The sequence below is a fragment of the Zingiber officinale genome, chromosome 6B, assembly GCF_018446385.1.
Source record: "Zingiber officinale cultivar Zhangliang chromosome 6B, Zo_v1.1, whole genome shotgun sequence".
NCBI lineage: Eukaryota > Viridiplantae > Streptophyta > Magnoliopsida > Zingiberales > Zingiberaceae > Zingiber > Zingiber officinale.
Window position 1 is genome coordinate 35,672,649 of NC_055996.1, and position 24,230 is coordinate 35,696,878.

Genomic DNA, 24,230 nt, shown 5'->3' on the forward strand with positions numbered 1-24,230 from the left:
TTCAGAGCACCCCGCTCTGATACTAATTGTAAGATCGGAGTAAGCACTAGAGGGGGTGAACACTTCCAGGCTTTTAACTTCTGCATCACAAAGTTAGCAAAGAAAACAAATAATATGGAAATAAAATAGTTTGACAGTCTTTGGACTCTCAAGTCTTGACTTTCAAATTTTATTAAAATTCTAGGTTGGTCTGACACCTACTATTCTCTTAATGGGGAGTGCATCCTTACCTACTCTCTCAAGAGAGTTTACCTATTGTCAAATATCTAGTCCTCCTGACCTGTTTGGACTTTTACTCAGCATCCAATCTTGACCTCCGGGACTTCCCGCTAGATGCCCAGTGCTCGACGCTCCTAGACTTTTATCTGGTGTTCATGACCTATAGGGCTTCCTGCCTAGTGTCCTCGACTCTTAGGACTTCTGGCCGATGCTCTCAATCTACTAAGACTTCTGTCCAGTCCACTCGAAGAGGACTTCTTGCTCAATCCACTCAACTAGGACTTCTTGCTCAATCCACTCGACCAAGACTTCTTTACCTAGCTTTAACCAGGATTTTTCTGCACACTTAGTTAAACTCATTAGATCATAATAACCCTTAACTTTGAACTTTTGCCAATATCAAAAAACAAGTTTGATTAACTAGTCTTCCAACACCAACAAGACTTGTCAGTCACTCGGTAGACTTATGACCCATGCCAAATATTCAGTCACTTTGACCTGCTTGGACTTGCAATTGTTGGGCCGCTGGTGACCGACAAAAAGGGGGTGAATTACCTATCAACAACAACAACACCCTTCCCATTCTTTTAACTCTAATTACCTATTCAAACGGTGCACCTTTCAGAATAAATTGCCGTTAAATTTTTATAAACATGCTCTTGCGCGGTTTGGGATCCAAAGCGAGGTGCCCGTCTGATAGAGTGCAATAATTTTGCCAGATTTGTTTGCTTGGTCGGAAAGCAACAAGCGTAAGTTTCCTCCGATCTTCTCTTTCTTCCTCGGTTCTTCCGATCAGTGACTCTCCATCTTCCTTTAAGATTAGGGTTTAAGTTAAGTTTTTGACTCTTGGCCGACGGAGCGAGCCAAAGATGTACGCGAGCCAGGCTGATGGCGGAGCAGCCTCCCTGTTCTCTGGAGGCGGATTCATGCCCTCGCAAGCTACCCAAACGCCTGATACTGGCTTCTTCAAGGTCCTGAATCTTTACTAAGAAAAAGAAAAAGAAAAAGAAAAAGAAAAAGAAAAAGAAAAACGCCACTTTTTCCACCTTCGGCCTGCTTTCTCTTTAATTCTCACTGTTCCTTTTCCTTCTTCTGTTCTTCAGAGCCGCGGCGGCGTTCAGGCTGTGCTTCCCCTCACAGTGAAGCAGATCAGCGAGGCCTATCATTCCAACGATGACAAATCTAATTTCGTTGTTGATGGTGTCGAGGCTTCCAATGTAAATTTCGCCGAAACCTTACTCCGACAATGACCTCTGATTATTTTGCTGTTTTCATCATTTGTGGCTGGTGACAGGTGAGGCTATTGGGGCTTGTGGTAAACAAGGCTGAGAGGGTTACAGATGTCTCATTTTCCCTTGATGATGGTACTGGAAGAGTCGATATCAATCGCTGGTGTGTTTCACTAGATTCCCTTCTCTTAATAACTGGTAAGTGTGAGTGTTAATATCTTTGTCAATGAATAGATCTTGTTTTCTCCAGGGTGAATGAAACATCGGACTCAAATGAGATGGCCATAATCCAGTAAGAAGCTGATATATCCTGATTTTTTTTCCTTTGTACTTGTTCTTAGGCATTTGCTTTGCCTCTTGACTATTAATTGTATTTTGAAAGGAATGGGATGTATGTTACCGTCAGTGGTAGCTTGAAAGGTTTCCAAGGAAAAAAACATGTTGTTGCCTTCTGTGTCCGGTGAGATATTTGATTGCCCTTCTTATACTGGTCAATTGGTTATCCTCGCTAGTCAAACTTTTATGAAAACTCAAGTTCATTCAATAGCTAGTCTCCCTTGGCATCTTGTAATATTGTTTATTTAAGCCCATGAAGCTTGAAGCAATCTTTAGGAATTTCTTCAATGAATATGTAACCATTGTAGAAAGACAACGCACATGTAAAGAAATTGTAGTTCTTTTTTGTGGTATGGAACAAAAATGATTAACTACTAAAATTAGCTGATTCATTAAATTGTTTATGTTGTATACCAAAATATGTATAGGGTGTAAAATGTAAATACTACAATAGTTAGGGAGCTATATGTAATTTTCTTTTGTGAATAATAGAAAGAGAATAGAGGAATGCAAAACCTAAGTTACATTCTTTTTGTTATATGGTATTCGAACATCGATCCTTCTTTTTGTTGTGTTCGACTGACTTTAAATCTCTGCTCCTCTTTTTGATTGCTTTGCAAGTGTCACTACATGGATGCTTTCAGTCAATGAGGCATCCCTCTTCCCATCCATAGTGGAAGGCCTCACCCATTTTTTAATTTTCTCTCACCATCATCTCGCCTGCCCTAATATAATCTTCCACAATGTCGCTGCCAACTTCAAGCTTATCCTCCTCCCTAGTAGACCTCCAAAAATAGTATCCTTTTTAAACCTCAAGTTGACATATTCTCCATTTCTCTTCCTCTAGAAATTGTCAACGCCTACCATAAATTTCATCTTCACCATATATTGTTGTAGCATGCCATGTCTCCTGCCAACTCTGATGTTGAGTAACTTCCCCCTAGCCTTCTTTCATCTTCCACTCTCCGTCCTAGTCCATTGCCAGCATTGCTCTAGGTATTCACTTGCATATGTTCCTTGCATCCACATGGATGCAATTCATCCTAGTGCTTCCAATGACACAACTCTAGCTTCGCTCCAAGCTTCCTCCAGCTTATCTTGATGCCCCAACTACTCTAGTTGCGCTCCACATTAGAGTTGGTGCAGATCCTATGATCTTGAAGAATTGATTTGATTTCTCAATCATTGATTAGGAGTTGTTGAATTGTTTCTCCTCAATCAACCTATGGAATTAGTTTGGTTCTCCTAATTGCTAGGGTTTTTATTTGGCTTATCTTAGTGTTAAAAAACATGCCCATTTTTTCTTTTCATACGTCAAGATCATGTCAATACATCTCCATTGATTTATAGAAGTATATTTATTGCTTCTTATCTCACATAGTCGGTTCCTCATTATGGATTTTAGATTTAGAAGCCTTTGAACACATTTTAGATAACATATACTCTTTCATATGCTACTTCCACTAGCTAGTCATATCAATGCCACTATAGTTGATGGGTCTTACTTGTTGGTTAAAGGTATTGATAGTGTTTCTCTTTCATCATTTTTACATCTATTGTTTGCCTTATATGTTCTTGAATTTTCATTGGATTTGTTGTTGACCACATCCTTGAATTTTCTGTCACATCTAATGTTACTTTTGTTGTCATCTAGGATTTATGCTTATTTTAGTTTGAAGGATAGATAAGTCAAGCAGTAGATTGCACGAGAGTTGAGATGTTGTCCACTTTTTGCTAGATGTGGAATCATTTGAAGGATGGATTATCAATGCATTTGTGAATTAGTTTTTTGGAAAATTTGACCCACCCAAAATTGAGCAGAAATTCCTTATAAGCCAAAAATCCTAGGAATTTTTGCTTGAGAAACTTCTCTTTCTTCTTTTGCTTCTGTCAAAGTCATTGGCTGCCTGCGAGTCGCTTGTTGCTAGCCCCTCCTTCCTCTTCTTCTTTTTCCTCTTCTCTTTCCTCTTCTCGAGTTCTTCAATTGTTGCTTGCTCACGAGCTCCTGGTCCACCCCTCCCTCCTTTACTTCTCCTCCCAAGCCTATCAGCCGTGCGTGAATCTGCCGTATAAACCTCCTTCCTCTTTTGCTTCTCCTATTGAACTTGTTAGTCGCAAGGAAAATAAAAAAAATGGCATAGTAGGCTTTTTTTTTAACTCTCTTTTTCCTGCTTCTAGTGCGGTAAATCAGAAATGGATAATCTTTTTTTATCTTCCTTTTTGCGGCAAATTAGTGCCCCTATGTGTGGTCCGCTCCTCCACCATTCTCTCTTGTAAGAAAATTTAGGATCAATAAAGTGATTAACATATGATATTGTTCTTGTGGAAGATGCTAGTTGGATATGGCTCCTTTGTCTTCAATTCTTGTGGTCACTCCATCACTCTCAGAAATTCACAATCGTCTTGGTCACCTTAATCTTCAACATTTAAAACCGATGATGCCCTCTTTGTCTAATCTCTCTTGAGTGTGAATCATTTCAACTAGGTAAACATGCTAGTGCCTCATTTCTGAATAGAACGCATGAGTTGCATTTACACCCTTTACCTTAATTCACTTTGATATTTGGGATTCAAGTTGTGTAAGTTATATCCTTGTGTAATTGATGACTACTTTTGAATGATGATGATTTCCAATGAAAAAGCATTTTAAACTTTTTCTTTACATTTTGAATTTTATGCTGAGATTAAAACCCAATTTGGTGTGACAATTAAATTTCTTTGCAATGGCAATGTTAAAGATGTCTTTTCTTATATGTACCAATCATTTTTATAAAACCATTATGTTGGTGCTGCGGAAGTGATTTTGATCGCTAGAGGGGAGTGAATAACAACCTGCAATTAAAAATAATTTATTTCTCTTGCAAACTAAAGGTCAAGGACACATATTAAAAACAAAAAGCAATCATAAAAGGAAAAAGGACATGAGAGATTACTTGGTTATAACTCGGGTTGTTAGTCCAAGAACGATAAAAGTTCCACTATCTTCTCCTTCTTCAAAAATGACCCGGCGATCGAAAAGCCTCTTAGAACGGTTAAGCACGAAAGCAATAAAACAAAATTGAATGAAAATGAATACAAGTGTGTTGTGTGTTTTGTTTTTCGAGCTTCAGTCATATTTATAACCTTTATCTCGATTTAATCGTTGTGTTGACGTGGCATCTCTGGTCAATCGTATTCTCTTTGGTCACCTGTACAATGTTGATGTGTCCTCAGATTTTATCTGCTTCGACAATGCCTTTAGATAACCCAGCCCTATTCGACTCCCGAAAGCGCTCCGAGCCTCCGGAAGCGCTTCGGGCGCCTGGATTATGCTAATGTGGATGTCGTCCTGATCTATTTCGGTAACGGCTACTGTTGACATGGCGAGAGCATCTGGGCGTCAGGAGAGTTTCCGGGTGCCTAGACTTCGGGCGTTTGGAAGTGATCCAAGCTGGAATGGTCAACTTCTAGACTTACCATTTGCTATCTCCTAGTCGCTAGATATATATATATATATATATATATATAACTGGTCGCCTAGACAGGCTTCGTCTTGATTGCCGTTAATCCTGCTTGGGAATGCGTTGACGAACAAATCACCAATGAGTTGGCGTGGATGTCAACTTGTCGCGAATAGCCTAGGACAACGAGGATCGACGAGGAGATTTGTTGGACCTGGACAAAAGAAAACCCAAGAGAAGAGGTTAGAATGACGGTTGGGGTTCCTCGGCATAGTCACTCCAACGTTGAAGTTAGGGAATGAAGAAGAGTGATAATTAGGGTTTGGATGTGTCTATTCGCATACTTGTAGTCGTGCCCCCTATGTCCTCCATGTGTCCTCTCCTCTTGTGAGATTGTTATTTACTTCCTGAAATATTCCGAAATCTCGAAATCCACATGAGCATTATTTTCATCTTAAAATAGTCTTGAATCTCGAATCCACTCAAGCATTATCTTCTTCCTGAAATAGTCTTGAATTCCGAAATCTACGCGAGCTTTATCTTCTTCTTGAAATAGTCTTGTATTCCGAGTAAAGTCATCAAGGAGATTGGGTGTTAAGGAGATGGGGCACCTTGGAGTCAGGGCGCCAAGGAGTTTAGATCGTCAACAAGTCGAGGCACCTCCGAGTTAGGGAACCACAGAGTCAAGGTCGTTAAGGAGTTGAGGCATCTCAGAGTCGGGGTGTCATAGAGTCGAGGTCGTCAAGGAATTGAGGCACCTCGGAGTCGAGGGCGCTAAGGAGATGGGGCTCCAAGGACACTCCGGGATGGGGGTCGATTTAGCTTTTTCCCTAGCCACTTTAGCCACGTGGCACTCTTATATTACCTCTCGGATCACAAGTCTCCCCTTCAAGTCTAGTCAAAGGAGGCGAGAGTCCGACCGACTAGATTTAATTGTGTTTAAACAAACTAATCCTAGCCATCTCGATCGTCCAAGCCACATGGTAGATCCGTTGCGTATTTTTGAAGAGATTACGCATTAATGTCAACATGCTTCTGATGTGGCACCTTTAAATGCAGCAATCCCTTTTAAATGCGTTGCCTACATCATCTCCTTCGATTCCCTAGCCCGGAATGAGCCAATGTGTCTCCAAGGTTGCATCACATTAATGTGATGTAACCTAAGGCAGAGAAGACTAAGCATCCTTCATCACGTAATGATTATTAAACTTGATTCGTTCCATGTACCTGATTCTACGGTTGAAAATTTGTCCCACCTATGTAACTGCGAGGATCAAATGACTCTAGTTAACTGAGCCGGGATATATTAGGGTAGATAAGGATGCCCTTCTCCTTGCGCCCTCATTAATCTTGTGTTCGCCGTTAATCTTCTTCACCTTTGAGCATTCTGTTGGGGTTCAATCAAAGTCCCACATTGGAAAAATTTGGTAAAGATCATGAGGTTAAAAGAATGCATGATATTTCCATTGGCATGAGATTTTTTGGGTAGAATCCAAGAGCAAAGCCATGAGGGTCTAGACCCAAAGTGGACAATATCATACCATTGTGGAGATATGTGGACATCCTTTGGGCACAACAAATTGGTATCAGAGTTATGGTCCGGACCAGATGCCATGTGGGATGACCTTGAACGAAGTTGAGGGTGAGCCCGGATCAGGTGAGGATGACTGGATACTTGCGGGGAGGTCTGGAGCAGGTCAAGATGACTTGATGCTTGCGGGGAAGCCTGGAGTAGGTCAAGGTGATCGGATACTTGCAGAGAGGCCTCGAAGCAGGCCAAGGTGATCGGATCAAGCTGCTTAGGGGGATGCCCGAAATAGGTCAAGATGACCGGATGCTTGTGGAAAAGGCCTTGAAGAATGTCAGGTGACGGGATACTTGCAAGGAGGCCCAGAGCAGGTCAAGACGACTGGATGCTTGCGGGGAGGCCTGGAGCAGGTCAAGGTGATCGGATACTTGCAGGGAGGCCCTGAAGCAGGTCAGGGTGACCGGATCAAGTTGCTTACGGGAGGCCTGAAACATGTCAGGATGACCGGATGCTTGTGGGAAAGGTCCCGAAGCAGGTCAGGGTGATCGGATATTCGCAAGGAGGTCCGAAGTAGGTTAGGATGACTGGATGCTCGTGGAGAGGCGAGTAAGTCAGGGTGACTGGATGCTCGCAGGGAGGCCTTAAGCAGGTCAAGGTGACCGAATGCTCGCGGGAAGGCCCGGAGTATGTCAAGGTGACCGGGTGCGGATGCTCGCGGGGAGGCCCAGAGCAGGTCAGTGTGACAAGATGCTCGCGGGGAGGTCCGGACCATGAGAGTAATTGTGGTCCTTCGTTTGAGTGGAGGATTGTGGGAGTTCAATCAAAGTCTCACATTAGAAAGATTTGGTAAAGATCATGGGTTAAAAGGATGCATGATATCTCCATTGGCATGAGACCTTTTGGGTAGAACCTAAGAGTAAAGCCATGAGGGCCTAGGTCCAAAGTGGACAATATCATGCCATTGTGGAGATATGTGGACATCCCTTGGGCACAACACCTTCTACACCTCCTTGCTTAGTAAGTCTTTCAGGTCCTCTTGGTAGTTCCTTGTTTTAATCGACCTTCGATCATGTATCCTTCTTAGCTTGTGATATCCTTCATGGTTGGAGAATCGTCTTCTGCCCCTTGGTATAAGTCGGTTGAGTCTAGCTTCATCGGCTACGCCTTAGATCAGTTAAAAATCAAATATAGGATCCCGACCAATTACCTGATAAGGCTCCCTAACAGTAATGACCGGTTGGATTGTCCTCCTGGTTTTGTGATATTTTTTAAGTCATTTTTTGAGTGGGTTGCACTTTCCCATTCCGGCGTTCTTTGCCGAAGTGTCCCAATATTTCCGCACCCCCTATCACAGCTAGGTCCTAATTCGGTCCGGATTTTGATTGAAGTGGTCATCCTATTGGCTGTATCGAATTCCTTTATCCCCTAGGTTCTTTCACTACTCTTACCCAAAGAAAATGGAGGACGAAGTGAGTCTTCTTTTTCTCCTCAGGGTAGGGCTCAAGCTTATGGACGACCTCTCGTCTTCACACAAGGGATGGAAACACCTGTTCTTCTTTATCAAACCTCCAAGTCCAGTGTCTTGGCCGACCTTGTGGTAGCGCGAGTTGCTAGCACCTCCTTCTCTGAAAGATTGCCACTTGGAATGAGGTTATTTCAATGCATCACAGAAGCTTCAAGATTTGAAGTTCAACAACACTCTTTACTTGAGGAGGAAACTATTTTCTTTGCCGAAGTCCCCAATATTTCCGTATTCCTCTGTCACGGTCCTACTTCGTTTTAGATTTTGACCGGAGTGGTCATCCTATTTATCGAATTCTTTTATCCCATATGCTCTTTCACTACTTCTTTTACCTAAAGAGATTGGAGGACGAGGTCTTTTTTTTTCTCCTCCAAGGCGGGGCTCAAGTTTATTGATGGCCTCCCATCTTCACACAAGGGATGTAAACCCCTGTTCTTTTGTGCCAAGCCTTCCAGTCTAGAGTCTTGGCTAGCTCGATGGCAGCGCGAGTTGCTAGCACCTCCTTATCTAAACTATTGCCACTTGAACGAGGTTATTTCAATACATCACAGAAGCTTCAGGATTTGAAGTTCGATAACACTCTTTTACTTGAGGAGGGGATGCTTCACTTGTTTGGGCGAGTCCCCTTCCGGCTTTGCTGACAACTTCGTTCAATAAGAATTTTCATAATCACGAGCTTTGATATCTAAATGAAAATGTATCTTCTTTTGTAACCGACACCATGCTGAGGTCATCGTTAAACAAGGTGATGAAACTTACTACAACATAGTGGGAAGCTCGCAGGGCCACCATTGTTGATCTCGTTGAGGAGGCAACACCCGAAGAGAGGGCACTCCCGACTCTGACCGAAGCTCCCACGACGGTGGTTCCTTGGGAGGTGATGAAAACGCTAGAGTTGGGGACACCTCTTAGATGCACTAGGAAGAGGCGACGCTTGCCAAGAACTTCTCCTGATCATTTGGGTCCATCAGCCTCGTCGCAGGTTCCTCCCATCTCCCCGAGCCTGCTAATCCCTATTCCTGTTCATCCTTCAAGTGCGCCAGTCGGATTGGAGAATCGCCCAACCATGGTCAACTCTCCTCAAGTGCAAGGCTTGCCATCCAAAGGGTCACGACTGCTACGCTCTCCGTGGAATTGGGAATTCCTACACTGGAGTCGGTGCCTCCCATCCTCTTGTGAGTCTAGGGCTAGTTGGGCCTTGGGCGGATTGACAAGGCGAAGATGACGCCCCGGTTGCTATGGAGGTATCCCAAGAACCTTCCTAAGGAGTGTGCAGGCTAGATCTCTCCCTTTACGGTTTGGCAGCCTTTGGGTGGAAGAACTTCGAGGAAGTAGTCAAGGGCATGCCCATCCGGGACTTGGCTAAAGAGCTACTGTTGAATGGGGCAAACCACATGTCCCAATTAATAGTGTTTGGGCCCGTGTAGCTGAACTAGAGTCTCAACTGGCTGTGGCTCCTTCTAAGGAGGTTTTGATCGCAGTCCAAGAAGAAATGTCCCTCATACAGTCGGAGATCAACCATCTGAAGCGACAACAAACCAATCTGCTTTTGATCAGATGACGAACACCCGATTGAGGCACGAAATAATGAAAGCAATGGTAGAAAGGATTAGGACGACGTATAGCGTGAGTCAACTGCAGGTAGAGATAGACAAGTTGACATTTGTCGCAGCCACACACCAAATAGAATTGGATGCCGCCACAGCTAAGGCAGTGGTCGTCCAGGTCATAGTTTGGAAAATCGTGATCCGGATCGTAGGATCGTACGATCTGGAAACCCAAAATCAATCCAGGATCGTGCAGAATCGCTTTTTGCAGTAGGATCGCAGCAGGATCGGTAGGATCGGAACAGAATTGGTAGGATGGAACAGGATCGGAGCAGAATCGGTGGAAGCTTTGAGAGGTCATAACTTTTGACTCGGATTGAACCACGAGACCTATAATATATCAAATCAAAGCTCTTTCAGAGATCTTTAATAAATTTCAAAGTTTATCCTTAACCACCCTATTTCAAACCCAAAAAATATCATTTAAATCCTTTTCGGATGTCTAGAAGATTTTATCTTTCTTTTTTATTATCTGCTTTTCATCTTATTAGGGTTTTAAATTAATTAAACATATGTTTAATTATTTTTGAGTTAGTTTTTTTATCAATAATATTCTATCATTTCTTTTCTCCAAAATAATGAGTTTTTGGATGCCTATTGTCTAGTGTTGTGTGACATCAATCAATCTTTAGAAGATTATTTTCGACATTTCAATAGCTTATGTTATATATGTTAGGTGTTTTGTTGGTCTTTAAATTGAACTATCTTATAAACCAAGGAAATATTTTTGACATTAATGTATTATTATTATTGTGTTAGTATAAATTTTATATTATTTCATTTTATGATATGAAAATATAAATATTATTACTATGCGAAAATGATAGTTGAATTACAAGTTAATTTAAATTTGTACATGTAGTAATGTAATTTAAGGTGTTGAGTGTAAATGATTGCATATATATACAAAATTAGTTATTTATTTATATATAAATGAGTTTTTTTATGTATTTTTCTAATTATTAATCATGTATGATAAGATTTTAAGGGTTTTTGGTAGGATCGTACGATTCTACGATCCGATCCTGACCGATCCAATCCTGACCCTAAATCGATTCTGCGTAGAATCGCGATTTTACAAACTATGGTCCAGGTTGATTTGGAGGCCGACCGGAAGGAGCTTGGGCTCCTGAAAGTGGAGCTAGGAGCCACTCTAGAGAAGGCCGAGTCGGTTAGGGCCTTGGCGGAAGCCCAACGATCTGAGTTAGAGGTTTCCCTTATTGCAATCGAAGATGCTCGAGCTGAGGTGCGGCCCCATGAGTCCTCCATGGCTGAACTACAGACATTGCTTGGTGTCTCTTAGTCGCAAAGGGGAGAGCAAGATGTCTGAGCTTCAGGAGTATCAGGTGGGAGAGAACGAGCACTGAGGTCATCAGGAAGAAAGAGTTCTTGCGATCTGTTAGCACCTGCGTCATCTGAATGGTGCAACACAGAATCGATGACACCCTCAAATAGCTAGTGGAGAATGAGATTCTCCTCTTTTAGCCATTGACCTGGTAAAAACCAATGACAACATTTTTGATGAAGATGTAACCGACTTTTAGGAGATGTTAATGTAAGACTATCCTTTATAATAGTTCTTTTGTGAACTTAATGAAATTGTTTTAGGAGGATTGTACTGCTTCCTATTAATATTGTAGCGACTGGAATGATAAGGTATCCATTCAGTCCTTGTACGAAGGGGGAGATAGCTATCATTGTTTGGAGGATTTCGACTTCAACTATGTCTGAGTCGGAGGAGTTTAGGCCCTGAGAAGGACAGGGCGATATACGGTACACGCTCTACCCTTGTATGAAGGGTAGGTTATTACCGTAGTCTGGAGGATTTCGATCTCGACTATATCTGAGTCGGAGGAGTATGAGCCTTGATAAGTCGATACGGTACATGCTTGACCCTTGTACGAGGAGGGTTGCTACTATTGTAGCCTGGAGATTTTCAACCCCGTGAGTTTAGGTCTTGAAAGGACAAGGCGATACAGTACGAGCTCGACCCTTATATGAAAGGGAGGTTGTTATCGTAGTCTGGAGGATCTCGACTCTGACTATATTCAAGTTGGGGGAGTTTGGGCCCCGAAAAGGACAAGAGCGATACGGTACGCGTTCGACCCTTTATGAAGGGGAGGTTACTTTAGCGATCCGGAGGATCTCAATCCCGACTATGTCCGTGAGAATTTAGGCCCTCAAAAGGATAAGACGATAAGGTACGCTCTCGACCTGTATGAAAGGGAGGTTGTTATCGCAGCCTAAAGGATCTCGATCCCGATTATGTCCGAGTCCTGGGAGTTTAGGCTTTAAAAGACAAGAGGATATAATACGTGCTCGACTATGATTCGAGTCTGACAAAAATGCCAATTTATTGATAGAAAAAAGGAAATACAAACTTACTTTACTGAAAAAAAAAATCCTAAGGATATTGAAACTACTTAAGATGAATAGGGTTGGCGCTCCACGGTCGATCAAGCTTCTTGCCATTGTCGTCTTCCAGATAGTATGCTCTTTAGTTCCTCTTGTGGATCACCTGGAATGGCCCTCCACTGGGGTTGTAGCTTGCTAACATCCCGATAGGCTTGACTTTTTCTAGACAGAGTCTCGGGAAAACGAGAGGAATGATCCATTTGTTGTACTTGAAACACATCCATTGTCCATAGGCTATGAGTCGAGTAGCTGCCTTTTCTTGGGTTTCTGTGATCAAGTCAAGATCCAAGAGCCGCTGCTTGGGGTTATCCTGTCCATAGGTGCTTCTTCGAATGGATTCTTTCTCGATTTTCACCGGGACAATTGCCTCCTCACCATAGATCAGGTGAAAGGGAGTCATCCTTATGCTCTCCTGAGGCGTGGTTAAGCCCAGAGGATACTTGATAACTCATCTACCTAGCTGCCCTCCACATGACCAGCTTAATCTCGAGCTATCGAACTATCTCTCAGTTAGTCACCTTTGCTTTCCTATTACTTGTGGGTAAGCCGGTGAAAGCATGTTGAATTCCAAATCCTTCGCACCACTCCTTTAGTGGGCGACCTTAAAACTGACGGTCATTATTTGAAACGAGCTTACGAGGTACGTCGTATTGGCTCACAATATTCTGCCCTAGGAACTCCTCGACGTTCTACTCCGTTATACGAGCTAGAGTCTCAACTTCTACTTATTTGGAAAAGTAACCAACGACGACTAGGAGAAATTTCTTCTATTGAGGCCAAATTGACAAAGGGCTTACAATATCCATGCTCCATTGATCAAAAGAATATGATAAGGTCTTTAAGAGCGCGGTTAGGTGATGAGAAAGGTTTTGATGCTTCTGACACAAGCAGTAATAAAACGGGCAATGCCCGCCTTCATAGTCGGCCAAAAATATATAAGACCTTCAGAGCGAGTGTCCTTCCTCCATTGTGATTTCTGCAAATACCTTTATGAATCTCTCGCATAATATAATCTGTGTCGTCAGCACCCAGACACTTCAGGAGGGGGCACGAGAAGTAATGCCTATACATCATGTCCTCGATCAACGTGAAACGAGCATCTCTTCTTTCAAGCAGTCGAGCTTATTCTGGATCGACATGCAGAATTTCGTATTTGAGATAAGCAGTAATGGATGCTTTCCAATCGGTAGGCGCTTCCATCTCGATGCTTGATTGACATGTGAAATTAGCAGTCCGAGATACATAATTGTTCATTCTTCAACTGGCCCACACTTGTTAGTTTAGCTAACTCATCCGCCTTTGATTTTCTGCCCGGGAATTTTTTGTTAAGTCACTTCTTGGAAATTTTCTTTTCATTTCTCGAAAATGTCCATAGATTGTCATAATTGATCATTCTTTATCTCGAAGTTTCCTTTTATTTGTTGGGTAACTAATTGAGAATCTGAGTAGATGATTACTTGGGATGCCCCGATTTGTTTTACTGGATGAAGTCCCGCAAGCAAGGCGTCATATTCGGCTTTATTATTGGATGCTCGAAAGTCGAGTCGTATAGAAAGCTAGAGTATATCCTCCCAAGGAGAGATTAATAATATTTCAACTTTATTGCCTTGCCGAGTGGAAGATTCATCCACGTAAACCTTCCATGCCCCATCTACTTCCCTCTCAGTTAAGAAATCCACTAAGGCTTAAGCTTTGATGGTTAATATTGGATATTGTATTCGTTGAGCGTGGTCCACTTGATTAGGCTCCAGAGGCTTCTGATTCGTTAACATCCGACATAGAGTACTATTGGTAAGGACTATCATTAGGTGAGCGAGGGTAACCAAGAGCCAGCTTTTCCATGTTGTTGTACCCACTCTCAGCATCCTTCAAGAAGTGGTTAAAAAAGTAGACGGGGTGTTGGTAGCCGTCTTTCTGTCGGAGTAAGACCATGGCGACAATTCCTTCATATGCCGATAGATACACCCATAGCATTTCTCCCGTGATCGGCTTGGAGAGGAGCGAAAGACGAGACAAATATTCTTTCAACTTAGAAAAACTTCATCACATTTCTTGTCCCATTCAAATTTGGAAGCTTTCATCAGCACCTCAAAAAAGGGTAAACTTCGGTCGGCTGAATGAGAAATGAACCGAAAGAGGGTTGTAATGCGCCTGACCAACCTATATGCTTTCTTAAGGTTTGAGGGAGGCAACATATTTTGAAGCGCATGGACTTTATCGCGATTGGCTTCGATCCTCCGCTCGATCACTATACACCTGAGAAACTTCCCACTTTTGATCTCTAATAGACATTTATTGGGGTTGAGTTTGAGTATGTATTGCTTGAGGGTTTAACATGTCTATTCAATATCTGAATCAAGGTCTTGGATCGAGAAGATTTGATTAAAATGTCATCTATGTATATCTCAATATTCCTTTCGATTTGATGTTTAAACATCCAGTCCATAAGTCGTTGATAAGTTGTTCCTGCATTCTTTAGACTGAACAACATAACTGTATAATAAAAGATTTTGTGAACAGTGATGAAATTAACTTTTTCTCGATCTTCATATGCCAAAGGAATTTGATGGTAGCCTTGTTAAGCATTCAATATGCATATAAGTTTGCAGTCAGAAGTAGAATCAACCATCTGATCAATACGGGAGAGAGAATAACAATCCTTTGTTAAGGTTCCGAAAGTTGATGCAGACTCTCCACTTGCCCCTCGACTTGGATACTAATACGATATTGGCAAGCCAAGTCGGGAATTGAACCTTCCAAATATGTTCGGCTTCCATTAGCTTATTGATTTTTGCCTGAATCACTTGGTTTTGTTTCGACGAGAAGCTTCTCTTCTTTTGTCTAACGGGCCGAACTGCGGGCAATGTGTTTAATCGATGAACCATCACAGTCCGAGGAATGCCTATAACATCCTTCAATGACCAAGTGAAGACGTTTTGGTTGCGTGAGAGACATGCAATTAATCTCTCTTTGAGCTCAATAGGAAGATTAATGGCAATCCAGGTGACTCCATCTGTCCGATCGAGATGCACTTTGCACATTTTCATGGTTCTCTATCGGTGGGGATACCAACACCTCCTGAATGACCTGCATAGCAGTATTTTGAGTTCGGGAAGTCTTGCACGAATCAGTTTGGATCACGTCTATATAGCATTTCCTAGCCACTAACTGGTCACCTTTTACTTTCCCGACTTGGCTTCCCACTGGGAACTTAATTTTCTGATGGAAAGTGAAGACTGTTACCTGAAAGGTGCTCAACGTCGACCTTCCTAAAATGACGTTATAAGCGGAAACTATACTTATAATAATGAAGGGTCTATGTTGAGTCCGCATTAGTGATTCTTTTCACAGGGAGAGGGAGACTTCATGCCTTGTGAAACCATACAGGGGGTATAATTGGGATGGAGTACCTGGTCGAAATCCATTTTAAAGATGATGTTAACAGAACTGCCCGTATCTATGAATACACTTTTTACATGGTAGTTGGCGATGAAAGCCTCAATCAACAAAACGTCATTATAAGAAGCCTCAATTCTTGTCAGATCCTTGGGTCCAAAACTAATTGAAGCCCTTCCCTTTTCCTCGACTAATACTTATTACATAGCTCTCCAAGCTTCTACCGCGAGCCTTCTGGGCTTGAGTGGAATCTCTATCCATTGGTCTTTCCGATATCATGTTTATAATCACTCGGGGATCGATCTTGCCTTTATCCTTTTTCTTTTCATCCTTTCCATCTGCCTCTCGGCGGGATCGGGAGGAGCTTCGGGTTTCCTTTATGGGGGAGCGAGATCGTTGACTTGAGCGACAGTCAACGTCGGTACCATGATTAAAATGGCATTTGTAAGACTTAGGAGATCTTTTCTTACTGGACCAACTCCAAGCCTTCCGTTGATCAATGGCTCATCTCAATTCTCTTGCATATTGCTGGCATTCTCTAGTGGAATGAGTCTCTAGTGGAAAGTACAATACCAACCTTCGGAAAACTCCTATCGAGACTTCAAGGTCGGGACCACTTCTACCATCTGCACATCCTTTTCTTCTCTCCGATTTGTGAATTCTTGGTTTCGTAAAAGTGGAGGGGCCCTACGATTTGGCTGAATAGAGTCAGGAGTCGAGGTTGGCGTTTCTTTTCTCTTGGCGGACTAGACCTCCTTGACTTGAACATACTTAAGTGCTCGGGCCTGCAACCCGTCGAAGTCAGCTAAAGGCTTTTTCACTAGGGGCCTGAAAAAAAATCCCTATCGTCTAAACCAAAAACAATGACTTGTACCTCTGGGTGACCAAGAGAGCATCCATGGTCACTCGATTAAACTGTTGTAGATATTTATTCAGAGGTTTTTGGGTTTTTGTTTGAGCGCAAATAAATCATGTGGAGTTTTTTTGATACCTTTGGTTGGTGGCAAAATGTTGCATGAAGATAGTTTTGAACTCCTCAAAAGTCTGAATAAAAGAGGTAGGAAGGCGGCTAAATCACCTTTGCATCGATCTTAAGAGCGTTGTTAAGAAGAATTAACACTTGACGTTATCCGTGTATTGATGTATTACATATATGATCTTCTAATTGGTAGTGTCGTTATACTCCCCAATCTGCAATGCTCGAAAGTGTCATGGCAACTTGTCTAGGAGGATGCTCCTCGAGAACGGAGGATCCCAAGGTGCTCTCGCTCTTGTAGACATGGGGGCTTTTTTCCTTCAAAGCATCTCGTTGGATCTTCTGTCATCCACCTCAATGTTTTGGTTTAGGTCTTAACTTAGTTTTTCCTACATACGACGCCAATGTGATCCTACATCGAAACGTCGACGAATGAATCATCGGTGAGTTGGTGTGGATGTCAACTAGTCGCTTGGCGACAACGAGGATCGAGGAGGAGATATGTTGGAACCTGGATAGAAGAAAATCGAGGAAAAGCGGTTAGAATGACGGTCAGGGTTTCCCGGCATAGCTACTTCGACGCTCAAGTTAGGGAATGAAAAAGAGGAGTGATAATTAGGGTTTGGATGCGTTTATTCATGTACCTACAACCGTCAAGGAGGACTACCTTTTATAGGACAAGAACTAATCCCTATGTCCTCCACGTGTCCTCTACTCCTGCGAGATTGTTATTTGTTTCCTGAAACATTCTGAAATCTCTGAATTCCGAGTAGAGTTTGCCAAGGAGACGGGGTGTCAAGGAAACGAGACACCTTGGAGTTGGGGCGTTGTGGAGTCGAGATCATCAAGGAGTTGTGTCACCTCGGAGTTGGGCCGCCATGGAATCGAGACACCTCAGAGTCGAGGCATGGGGTGTCGAGGATGCCCCGGGATAGGTCCTGGCCACTTCAGCTAAACTACTATTCTTCCGTATACACGTGACACTCTCATATTACCTCCTGGATCAATCGTCTTGTGCAGTCTTTCTTTCATCTTGTCGTCCCTCGGATGCACCAAGCCCTTTCGGCTCGCTCCCATGTGTTCTTATTGCTCCACTGAAGTACGCTTCCGTAGCTCTTTGTACCTCGGCTGCACCAAACCTGTTGACTCATTTTCCGTGTCATCCTTCTCGCTCGCTTGCATCTTCTGCCATTGCTAGCTGTCTCTGATGCTCCTTAGCCATTGCATACATGTGTGTTCTCCTAAGTCATTGTATACTTAGACACATATTAAAACACTACAATGACCTAACTTAAATTTATTTGACATCACATCAAAATACCACTAGGGGTTCTAACATTCTCTCCCTTTTTAATGTTCGTCAAATTAAGTTTAAATTAGAGTAAATCACAATAAAATAAGAATAATGTAAATTTTAACTCCCCTGTATTTATGCCTAATTTCCATTTCTCTCTCTTTTGATAACAATAAAAAGGTGGGGTTGAGATTAATTCAAAATATCTCTCCTTGGTTTTGAAATTTGTAAAAAATTATCTCAGAAGTATAAAAAAATCAAAAATATTTATCAAGGTAAAACTCAATATTTCCTACCACGTAAAATTAGTTCCATAATTTTTTTTTTAAATTTCAATATACATATTTTTCTAAAAATAATTTTAGAAATATTTCTGGGTCCAAAAATCACGAAATTATATCAACTCATAGAAAAAATGCCATATATTCACAAAAAATATAATGCATACAATTTCGAAAAGAATATTTAGAAAATAAATTCTTGATTTCGTGTATGCACATTGAGTCAACCATTTGTAAAAAAAATATTTGTATATTTTTTTTTTTATGATTGACTATTCTAAAATCTTTCTATATGGTTAGAACAAATTTAGACACCAAAATAAATTCATACTTATTGGATTTATCAAATATTTTTGCGGAATGAAACATTTTGGCATTTTCTGATTTGGCCCCTAGGGTATTTAAAATTACATTTTATTCTTTCATACCCTAATGTTAGCTAAATTTTGTTCTTTGATTCTTTAACATTATATTCAAATTATTTGAACCAATGAAAATATTTTCTACATGTTCCCTTAATTGTGCATTTTCATCCTTGACTTTTTTGAATTCTTCCTTAGAGCATGAATTTTCCAATTTATTTTCTAAGTCAAGTTTTTATCTTTTTCAATTCTATATGCTTAGCCCTTAGTTTGCATAATGAATTAGAAAGCATTTTAATAGCATCGTACAATTAATCTGAGGGAAGATTACGTACCTCACTTGGCGTGTCAGATTTGTAGGTCGAGGCTCCCCCTTCACTTTCTTCGCTTGCGCTTTGTGACTCTTCTTCTTGATGAGTTGTTATTAGTGCAAGACCAGCTTTATACTTCGTTTCTGAATTTGAAGATGAGGTTTCGCTCTAAGTTGCTTTTAGCATTCTTTCCTTGGGCTTAGCTTTACTTTTCCCATCTTTCTTGAGTTTGGGATAGTTGTCATTGATGTGACCTTCCTTGTAACAGTTAAAGCATCTTACCTTCCTCCTCTGCCTTTTCTTTAATAGTTTCGATGCTTGTCTCTTGTCAAAATTGTTAATTTTAAAAAATTTACCCATTTTTTTTACCAAGTATGTTTGTTATCTTTATCCAAAGATGTGTCTGATCCAACTCGCTCTTCTTTGCTTTTAAAGCTATGTCGTGATTCGTTGTTTCTGTTTCTTTCATACTTGCACATCTAGATTTCCTGTAATTCCTTAGTTGAAACAAATTCTTCTAAATTACTTACCTGAGATTTTTTGAAATATAATAAGAGTTTACAATCGATATCCATTCTTGAGTTCTTAGAAATGCAGTGAGTGCAGATCTAAGCATGTCTCGGTTTGTGATTGCTTCTCCGAGGTTGCTGAGGCGGGTGAGGATCTCTTACAACTTCGCATGGAATTGTGCAACTTTCTCACCCTTTTCCTACTGGAGGTTGCTGAGTTGATTTTTGAGCATATCTCGTCTTGTCAGTTTTACCTTTGAGGTGCCTTCATGGAGTTTCTAGAATTTTTCCCAAAAATCTTTGACAGAATCATAGGTGCCAATCCTGAAACTCAGTTTTACCATTAGCCTTGAACTCGTCTCGTCATTTTTTGGTCCATAGTTGTTCCTCCATTTCTTCACTATCCTTATTCTTGGGCACTTTGAAGCCATGTTTTATACCAAGCATAATATCAAAATTAGTTTTAAATAATACCTCCACTTTCTTTTTCCATATGGTGAACTCGCCCTCAAACTTAGGTGGATGGATATTTGATCTAGCCACTTCTCCTGATCTAGTTGCTTAGTCGGTAGTTAGTCCTTCTGAGCGGTCTGATTTTGATACCAATTATTGGTGCTACCGAAGCGGTTGAAATCGCTAAAGGGGAAGGGTGAATAGCAACCTGCAATTAAAAATGATTTATTTCTCTTGCTAACTAACTAACACATTATTCTCCACCGGTCTTCATGCTTGCATACACCCTAATAAAATGCTGTACTAGAAAGAAATGATCGATCCCTAGTTGAAATTGTTCCAAGTCTTCTTCTCCATGTGCATGCTCCATTTCCTTTGGGAAGATGCACTTTTGCTATGTTGTCTTATAAATCGTGTGCAGTCTTCCACTCTCCATGGAAAGATCTCTTTTACGCTCCTCTTCCAAGAATACAATATATTCTATTTATGAGTGGTTGGGTGTACTTGTTTTGTTCACTTAACATTTCTATGTCAAGAAGTTTACTAGTTTAGAGGATAAACTATAAACTACAGTTTAAAAAGTCATTTTATAGTAAATATTGTGGTTTATAATTTTAATTATCTTAAAATCAATAAAGGCAGTAATTAATTAATATAATATTCATGATATGTTTAAAATTAATATTGTATTAACCTTGATTAATATAAGTTATATTAATAACCTTGATTAATAGAAACTTTGTAAACAATTTGTTGATTATATTATTTATAATTTAGATTTTCAATTAAAACTTGAATTATTTATAATTTTTATTACTAAACTCTATTGGAATTCAGAAATTTCTGTAGGTTGAGATTCTTGAGACTTGGCATTCCTCATGCTAATGCTTTTGCGTTAGCTTGCTAACGCCTGATTTGCCTCCTCCATGCGATGACCTCGTCTCATCTTCTTGATTATTGAACTACACCACTCTCAACACCTTCTAACAAATGGGCCCCTTTATGTCTTCTTCGAAATCTCCTCTTTTCAAAACCTCAATTATGCTTGATGTCTTCTCCTTTTTCATCTACTCTCCTATATCTCTTTCTTCCCCATCAAACGTGAGAAATGGCATATCTCTATTCAGATGATATTATAGAAGGAAACAATAGCTATTCAAGCAAAGCATTATGATTAGGTCAATATGCATAGATGTCTCCTATAAGTAGCTATCGATATGTGGAGGTATGACTTATTTTGGAACAAGGCTGATTAGAGTGAGTTAAGCATTATGATTAGGTCAATATGCATAGATGTCTCCTACAAGTAGCTATCGATATGTGGAGGTGTGACTTATTTTGGAACAAGGCTGATTAGAGTGAGTTTATTCTACATTGTGATGTGGCTCATGTATTTATTAGGCTTATGGAGTATGGTTGTGCACATGATGGCGTACTTAGCGGCTTAATTTATTCATAAGGTCTCAACCCAATTTAGGTCCTACTTGAGATTCTGAATATCTAGGACAATTTAGACCTTTGGTTTGAAAACCATGATATTCCCTAAAACATGATGGCCCTTCAAGATGATAAATGGGATGGCCATGAATTTGAGATGAGTTTGGTTTTAATGGATTGAATAGTGGGTACTGAAAACCTTTTAATTTAATTTTTTTGGACAACATATTAATTTGATGCTAATGTATAAATACTTTATTTGAAGATGGTAACATTGTGACTACATTTTGTGCTTTTACTTCAATTCAATCCAACTAGACTTATTCAATGGTTACTGCTAATCATTTTGTCCCAAATTTTTGAGGTTGTTTTTTCTATAAGCATCGCTTACATTTGTGTATGCTATTTGTATCCATAATTGGTTAATGTTTGAATATTATTGGGGTAGTTGGTCTAACTCTAAATCTACTTGCCTTTGATTTTGTTTCCCCATAATCTGTGTAGTGGACGTTCTTGAATTTGAAACTTTCTAGACCAAAAAATATTCTCTTAAATGAAGGTATCCATGCTTGGCTGCTCAGGATGAGCCTCATGAAAACCTTTATTTCCTGAGGAGGTTCTACCACCACCACATGGAGACACTCTTTAATGCAATCTTTTAGCTTTAGCTGGTTGTGACCAAGAAATCACAGGATTTACTTGGTCGGTTGGAAATGTTAGACACATTAATTTGTCTTGTCAAAACTACTTGGAGCTCATGCAGTCCATGTTGAACTTATCAAATTTTGGACTGTAGCTGTAAACTTATCTCTCCACTACAGATCTAATGCAAAGCCTAGCATTTCATATTCATCATTTGTGTTCACATGATAAGATTACATCCCTATTGTTCCCTTATGCCACTTGAAGATTAAATTTTGACAATCAGATTTTTCCACATTTAAATCCTTTGAACTAAATTTCTTAAACTCTTCAAGAAAGTTCCAGTCAAAGTAATTATAAATTATTTTGCCAACTTGTCCTTGAATTATCCAATAGTACTTTTTCTAATTAATTAAGTACTTTTTATTCTATTCAATTCGCAAAACAATTTCATAATTTTCTTTCTCATCAATTTCATTGTTTTGCTAGAATTTTCCAAATTTATCTATTTTTTCAATAATTTTGATCGACTGGATTCAAATTCAATTTAATTCATAATTATTATTGTTATTTTGTCTCTCTCAGTGTTCTAAAACACGCCTTAGGCGGCGCTGCCTAGACATCCGACAATTACGTCGGAAAGGTGCTAGGCGGCCCAGCCGCAATCGCTTGGGCGGCCCTGTGCGTCACAAAAATTCAGTTTTTTTCCCATTTAAATCCCTAAATCCTATCTGATTCATCTACTCATGTCGGTTCAATTGTCTTTCGCCTCCTCAGGAAGCATCTACTCGATGATCGATCGGTAAGTTTTTCAATAATTTATTTTGTGCAATTTTTTTTCCTCCTGCGACTCTTCCGGTGTCTCGGGATACTGGCACTGGACGCACCCCCAATGCTTCTGGTGTCGCCGGAAGCCTCTAGTGAAGTGTCTGGTGCCGCTAGAAGCTTCTGGTTTTTTATCGCCTCCGGAAGCATCTACTCGACGATCGATTGGTAAGTTTTTCAATAATTTATTTTGTGCATTTTTTTTTCCTCCTGCGATGCTTCTGATGTTTTGGGACGCTAGCGCTGGACGCGCCCCCAATGCTTATGGTGTCATCGGAAGCCTCTAGTGAAGTGTCTGGTGCCGCCGGAAGGTAGCGTTCTCAGACTCAAGTGCCAAACCCAGCTACATCTCAACACACTGCATTTGACAATAAAAGGATAACTGAACCAGATCTACAAAACTAGATAAGCAGTTAAAGGCTAATGCAGAAACAATTCGAGATTTGATAATTTTGATATTTGGAAATGTTCAATTATGTTAGTGGATCAAAATTATAAAAAGTGATTAATTAGTTTCCCTATCTTATGCAGTTTCTTGCTATACAAGAAAACCTCTATATTTCAACTTATAGCTTCTCTCTAACTAAGAACATAATTAGCATATATACACCTCAAGTAAGATTAAAAGAAGTTACCAAATCAAGATTTTGGGACCACCTAGATGAAATATTACAAAATATTCTACCAAATGAAATGATTTGAATAGGAGGCAATATAAATAGGCATGTCATAAGTGAAAAATGAGGAATATAAGAAGGTACATGGGGGTTATGGGTTTGGAAAGAAATTTTACGGAAAACTATATTGGATTTTGCAATAACAGATAACCGTATATTAGCTAATATATTTTTTAAGAAAAGAGAAGAACATTTATCATATTCAAAAGTGAAAATAAAAAATCACGAATTGACTTTCTTATGATTAGGAAGAGAGATATAAAAATTTGTAAAGATTGTAAGGTCATCTCTAGAAAAAGTTTAACTACTCAACATAGATTAGTAGGGTTGGATATATGCTTCAAGCATAGTATTAATAGAAAGAAAATATATAAATTCTAGTGAAGTGTCTGGTGCCGCCGGAAGCTTCTGGCGGCCCTAGACGCGTTCGGGAATGACGTTTGCCGTCGTCGGATGCGTCCCACGAGCGTTTAGCACCGTATTTTTTTAATTTTTTTATTATTTATTGAATTCAACAACTCCTCACTTAAATAAGATAATTCTAATAAGATTTTATACACCCTAATTAACTTATCCCAATAAACTATATAAAAAATATATTTAAAAATAAAAGATTTTTATAAATTTTATTAATTTATTTATATTCTAATAATATTATATTTAAAATTTAAAAGTCTAATAAATATTATTAATTAATTTATATTCTGATATTTTATAAGAAGGGGACCTTGGCGCAACGACAAATATTCTAAAAAAAAAAAAGGGCAGCCT

At 40.1% G+C, this 24,230-nt stretch overlaps 1 protein-coding gene across 2 annotated transcripts in view; it reads left to right on the forward strand.

Moving 5' to 3' along the window:
- Positions 1–823: 823 nt before the first annotated feature.
- LOC121992358 (replication protein A 32 kDa subunit B-like) overlaps positions 824–24,230 on the forward strand; it is a 29,006-nt gene continuing 5,599 nt past the window's right edge. The window contains exons 1-6 of one of the 2 annotated variants that reach the window (XM_042546674.1): positions 824–968; positions 1,038–1,190; positions 1,323–1,436; positions 1,514–1,611; positions 1,699–1,740; positions 1,831–1,908. In XM_042546674.1, coding sequence (XP_042402608.1) covers positions 1,089–1,190; positions 1,323–1,436; positions 1,514–1,611; positions 1,699–1,740; positions 1,831–1,908 — 434 coding nt within the window. In that variant the 5' untranslated portion in view covers positions 824–968; positions 1,038–1,088. The remainder of the gene's footprint in view (positions 969–1,037; positions 1,191–1,322; positions 1,437–1,513; positions 1,612–1,698; positions 1,741–1,830; positions 1,909–24,230) is intronic. The other variant, XM_042546673.1, reaches the window with a different exon arrangement.